At 48.0% G+C, this 5,894-nt stretch overlaps 2 protein-coding genes across 2 annotated transcripts; one reads left to right on the top strand and one right to left on the bottom strand.

Moving 5' to 3' along the window:
* The first annotated feature begins 231 nt into the window (after positions 1-231).
* Positions 232-1,203, top strand: LOC119333788. Its single transcript, XM_037606554.1, has one exon. It carries the CDS (start codon positions 232-234, stop codon positions 1,201-1,203), a length of 972 nt encoding a protein of 323 aa, XP_037462451.1.
* A 192-nt stretch (positions 1,204-1,395) lies between these two features.
* Positions 1,396-5,894, bottom strand: LOC119330451 (protein PECTIC ARABINOGALACTAN SYNTHESIS-RELATED-like). The gene is made up of 11 exons (XM_037603558.1): positions 5,533-5,894; positions 5,394-5,444; positions 5,209-5,293; positions 4,528-4,604; positions 4,288-4,376; positions 4,036-4,155; positions 3,019-3,135; positions 2,626-2,769; positions 2,415-2,538; positions 2,123-2,314; positions 1,396-1,940 (listed from the first exon to the last, which is right to left on the bottom strand). Exons 1-11 carry the CDS (start codon positions 5,869-5,871, stop codon positions 1,578-1,580), a joined length of 1,701 nt encoding a protein of 566 aa, XP_037459455.1. The 5' UTR covers positions 5,872-5,894; the 3' UTR covers positions 1,396-1,577.

Genomic DNA, 5,894 nt, shown 5'->3' with positions numbered 1-5,894 from the left:
CGGCCGCAGAGCTGGACCAGGGACCTCAGCAGCGGCGAGGCCACGAGGTTTCCCTTGAGCGCCAGCCAGCAGGCGGTAGTCGCCATCGCCGAGCTCGTCGACTGGGCGACAGCTGACGGAGCCGACGAGAGCGTGCGCGTGGCCGTAGCCGTACACGCCAACACCGGCGAGGAGACGGAGACGTTCGTGCTGTCGGCCGAGAGCCCCATCTTGGTGCTGAGGTCCCCGGTGATGAACCAGGAGTTCTCGCTGGAGGTCCGCTCCGCTGCCCACGCCGTTGTTCGGCTATACGGTTTCCTTCTCACAGTGCCGCCTGAACCGGGGACGGCGGACGACGAGCTCGATATGAGCTGCCCCGGCAACGATGAGCTGGTGGAAATGGAGTACTCCCCCGAGGGCCGGCGATTTCTTGGAGGCCCGGCGCGGTGGTTCTCCGCCGCGGGGAGCACGGCCGGCTGCATGCGGGTCGCCGCCGTGGAGGACCAAGAAGAAGAAGAAGCAGACTGCAAGGAGATCCTGGTGCTCTACCGCTACGCCCCTTTCTCGGTATCATCGGACGGCGTGGTGGTGCGAGGGAGCACCAGGGCGCACCTGCTCCGGTTCATGGCCACCGGCGACCACACGGCGAGGTCCCTGGCGTGGACCGGGTCGTCTCTGATCCGGCTGATATACCCCGGTGACTTCAGCGAGCAGCTCCAGGAGCTATGGTCGAGCCTGGCGTCGCAGGTGAGCGTGCTGCCGCGCGCCGCGCGTGTCGAGGTGTTCGTCGACGTCGGCATCCTCAGGAGGTCGGTGTTCGTCGACGACAGCATCCTCCGGAGGTCGTACTACACGCCCGAGCGCATGGAGTGGATGCGCTCCGTGCTGGAGGAGACGGTGGAGGAGCCGTGGCCCGTGCGATTCACCGGCATGGAGCTGCACCTGCCGGAGCCGCGCGACCATGATAAACACGAAGCCGCCGTCGACGACGATGACACGGACGCTGGTGAACGGCCGGCGAAGCGAAGGAGGGTCGTCGCCGCTGGGGAGGATTGCCCCATCTGCTTGCAGCTGCTCGAGGGCGACGACGACCTCGCCGCGTGGCCGGGGTGCGGCAAGCCCCACGTCTTCCATGGCGCGTGCTTGGAGAGCGTCCTCGTGGACAGCAAGACGTGCCCTATTTGCAGGCACACGCTGTACGTCGAGTCGACGTTCGGCAAGTAGTAGTACAAATGTGCAACTAGCTGTTCTCCAGAAATTATTTGTTTTGCTGAAGGATTAGCATTCTTGGGTTTCATGGTCAGTTCATCAATGAATGAATCATGTCAACTGTAATTGATTTGAACAAATCTCTGTAACTACACCGTTGAAGTGAAAATTGTTTGTTCAATCATGCAATCATTATGCACAAACTAGTTTTGGGAAATTCATATGCATCAGCTGAACTTTCATACACATATAGTGTTTCTAGATGAAAAACTCTACACAAACAAAACTGGAAGTGGAAAAAAAAGTTATATGAACTTACAGTTATAGGATGGATTGTATGAACAAAGGAATTAATTAAGCTATGCACAATCACTTGTAGTCTATATAGTTTATGCTCTACACATGCAATGGGAGAGAGGGTTTTCCCAGAGGTCATAGTGCGGGAAGGTGGCCTCGGGGAGGCCTGTTCGTGTCTGGTGAGTGATCATCACATCCTCCACAAAATTCGCCCATGGCATGTATGGGTCGCCGAAGAACTTCGACATGAGCCCCTTGTCCGGCTTGATAGACTTGAGCCTATGGCGCCCCATGTAGCGCCGGAAGCCGATGATCAGCTTCGCAAAGTTGCCTCCATGGGTCATGACGAACACGTCTGACTTCAGGCATACCAGGAAGTCCAGTGCAGCGAGGCTGGTTACATGCTTCTTGAAATGTTCTATCTCCTCCTTGCTTGCGAGATCTTCTTTGGTAACCTGCAAGCAACAAAGATAATGGGTCAGTTGTCTCTACAACAAATCCACCTGCTGATGATTGCTTGCCCATCCATAGGTAACTGTCTTAGTTTCCTTTCTGGATCTGTAGTTTCGCGTTATGTCCATATAAAGGCACTTTGAAGTTTGAAGGCAACAAACAGCATTTGCAGTAGAACACCTACCAAATTGGGGAACATGTTCCTCAGCGGTGCCATTCTATTGTTTCCACCATACACTTGCCCTGATGCAACATATATCTGAGTCTCCTTCGTATATCCCATTGCACGCAGAATGAAACCTATTTCCCCAGGCTCAAGCGGGCAGCGGCCTTCTTTTCTCTTTTCCAGTGCTAAAGACCAAAGGTGAGATCCATTCTGCATATATACAAGAGAAATATATCTAAGCACTGTACTTTGTGACCTTATTCTCTTCAGGCTAAAATCATTGTCTAGACAATTCACATTAGTATATCACCTTGAAGCGTCTTGGCCATTGTTTCTGTCTATATTCAGCCATCATTGCTTTCTCCTCTCTGGTTCCAGCAAAATCACAAAAGGATAAACCCACCATTCCTTTCTCGAATCTAAGATGAAGAGCCCTTCAAAAGCAGGAATAACAGTGTGAGACATGTAAAAAATTGCCAACTCCAAGGCAGATTACTCTGAAGATCATGAGCTACACTTACATGTATGGATTTACACTCCCAGTTCGATTCCGCATCCTTGTTGCCAGTTTGTCAGCCATTTCTTCAATGCCAGGTAGAAACTTTAAGGCGTGATAATTAACTCTGCATCTGAGCCGGTTAATCTTCATTGGAACATTATCATACCTGCAATGATGAGTTTACAATACACTATGGCCATAAGTCAATGGAAGTGAACAAGATAGCAAGGAATAAACTGGGTGGGGTGTAGGGCCAAGGGGGAAAGGGAGAGTAGCAGAGAGCAATATTACTTGACCACAAAGACTCGAATGTGAAGAACTAGTCACTGTGCTAAACAATTATGTAGCAAGTCTGAAGATATATGAACAGAATAGAGTCATGGAAATATCTTCATAAAATGATATTAAGACTTACCCCAATCTATCAACGAATGGTTTGATAGACATTATCTTTTTCTCTTTGATCCTTGGAAGTACATTATCGACATAAAACTGCGCTGGTGCATATTTTGGGATATTTTTTACAGTACGCCTGTTAAAATCAACATAAATAATTATAGAAGTTACAATTAAGTATGAAAATATGTTGGCATGTAGGAAAAACATATGCAACAAGCAAAAACAAGAAACAACATAAGCACATTTATCTAACCATAGAATTAAATGTACATATAGGAACCATTTTGTAGGTGGCGGTATTGCTGGCATTTAAAAAAAACTCACAGATGGTAGTCACGGAAATTGGCAAAATTTTAATCACTACGAAGATCTTATCCGGCAGATAAACCAGAATAACACATATAGGTCTATAGCTATGTCCGCCAGCAAACTATCATGCCAAAAAACGTACCAGTGCCAACCAATTATGAATAACACATATGACAGCGGGTACTGTAGTTTAAAGCGCTATAATGAACTAGGATTACAGTATCGACTAGCATGGCAACATTACCTAATGATTGATAAAATTGTCACAAAGAGAAAATGAGCAGAAGCAAAAAAAACATTGCAATGCCCCAGCAGTACAATCTTATTGCATCCTCAAAACTCAGGTCGCAAAATATAATAATCTGAATTGGACAAGCAGACTTATACTTGGGGAGAAATTGATGACATTTGAAGCAGAGACAACTCTAGTTGCACTGGCATTGCATTAGCAATATATTGCATACATGAGAAATGCATGTAACTTTGTAAATAATGGAAACTGCAGAGCACAAACAAGCAGCAGAAGACACCTAGTTAGTTGGCTTGTTCAAGTTAATACGCCCTAAGATTAATTGTTCCCTCTCTAACAATATTGGTGTTGATTTTACTACAAAAGAAAGCAGTGCTCTAAAAATCAATATCATTCATGTGTTTAGACTTTAGCATCAAGCTATTAAGCTGACAGCAGCTAAGACGGATCAAAAGATGAAATGAAGCAACCAACCTTATACTGGTGAACAGCTCATCTTTTTCTGTGAACCAGTCAGGAATATCTCGAACGATGCGGACATCATCCTTCAAATAATTTATAAAATGATCTACATCGAAGATATCTTCAAATTTCCTGAATAGAAAATACAAGGTTGTCAAATATTAAACACTTTTGCCAGGAGCTAACATGATAACAAACACAAATTACAAAGGGGCATAAGCAAGCAGGAGTCAATTCGGAAAGGAGGCCAGAATTATCACTTACGTTTGATCTTTCCATATTTGATCCTGCTTCAGCACAGGCAAAATAAGTGTGGCGTTCATTATCTTAGCAATTGCAACAGCATTACATATCTGTGAATATATCAAAGTAGTGCAATCAACTGATAGTGCTTGATAAAAATTAGGCAAGGTGCCATTTATACTACATAAGCAAATGTCGCATAACAAGTCAAAAAAATTGTCCTTCAACAAATTGATAAATGGGAATAGGGCACGTACGTACAGCTATTCGTTGCTGGTTCAATCCTCCCTCGGCATGAATAAAAATATACCCAGAAGTTTCGTTCTCTGACACAAGATCTGCAGAATAGTAGGGAAAAAAAGACAAAATTTATACTCATCAGGACGCAACCATGGTTTAAGGTGAATGGTTTTCATATTTTCGTAAGCCATGGTGATGAATATAAACAGCGGGTGAGCACCAAGACAGCTTCAACTTGGGATCCCTTTCCCCAAGAGGAAGCAACAAGAATTATTGTTTCATGAAGAAAGCTTGTGTGCTACTGTGTTAGGCTATGGGCAGAAAGAGGGGTAACAAGAATTAAACTAGCCGTTAAAGAAGAAATGTAGAGAGAGTATTTTGTTTCTGGGTTCCCTTTCCACTTGTGCTCTTGCAAATAATATCACAATTTATCCTCATCTCAAAATCAACCAGTCACGTTTTATTTCTCCAACCACACAACTTGGGCTTGGAATATCTTCTAACCAAACATACTATATCTAGCAGGTCAGCTGTTAAATTTACTTATGGTCTTGAGAAAATTTTATCAACTACCCGGGCAACATATCGGCTTTGCGGCAGTATCAAGATACATGAAGATACCGCAAAAAAAAAAATGGTACACTGAGAAGATACCGTCACAGTTATGAAACAGCTTTCATCGCATTTCTATTCGGCACTTGCCTGAGATCTCGTCCCTGCGTCGCTCGGCACACGGCTTCCAAGACGTGGCGGCGGCATGCGGATTCTCCCACAGAGAGTTGCTCACCTGAACAGCAACACCAAGCCAAGCCAAACAAACAAACGTTAAAACAGATTGCACGCACAAACATCCACCCAGATGCAGGCTGAGATCAACATCACTTTACCCCGGGGCACTGGAGCCGAATCCCATCCTTGCGGCACAGGTAGGGCGCGTTCTAGGGTCCAACAACAACAACACGAATGTCAGCAAGCATCAGGGATCCCGACGAGACGCGACGAAGATCAACCGGATCGAGGACTCACGAGGCGCGACCAGACGGAGGGGGCGGAGACGAGCGCGGCGAGGGCGACGCAGGCGAGGACGGCGAGCAGGATCCGGTAGGAGGCCGGGGCCGAGGGCGACCGGGGGTCCTCGAGCGCGAGGAGGGCGCGGACGGCGGCGGGGAGCGAGTACCTCTGGTGGAGCGGAGGGGGCGGGCGCAGCGCGCCGTCCTTGCCGCCGTCGCCGCCGCCGCTGCGTGGGGAGGAGAGGAAGGGGGAGGAGGCGGAGGCGGAGGCGGCCTCCGCGTCGCGCTTCGCGGGCGAGCCGGAGGAGGCGCGGGCCGCCGCCGCCGCCACCGTGCCGTGCCGCAGCTCGGCCATGGCGGCGTCGGTGCGAGGAGGGA

This window comes from Triticum dicoccoides, chromosome 7A (genome assembly GCF_002162155.2).
Source record: "Triticum dicoccoides isolate Atlit2015 ecotype Zavitan chromosome 7A, WEW_v2.0, whole genome shotgun sequence".
Classification (NCBI taxonomy): domain Eukaryota; kingdom Viridiplantae; phylum Streptophyta; class Magnoliopsida; order Poales; family Poaceae; genus Triticum; species Triticum dicoccoides.
This window is presented reverse-complemented; position numbering and strand designations above follow the sequence as displayed.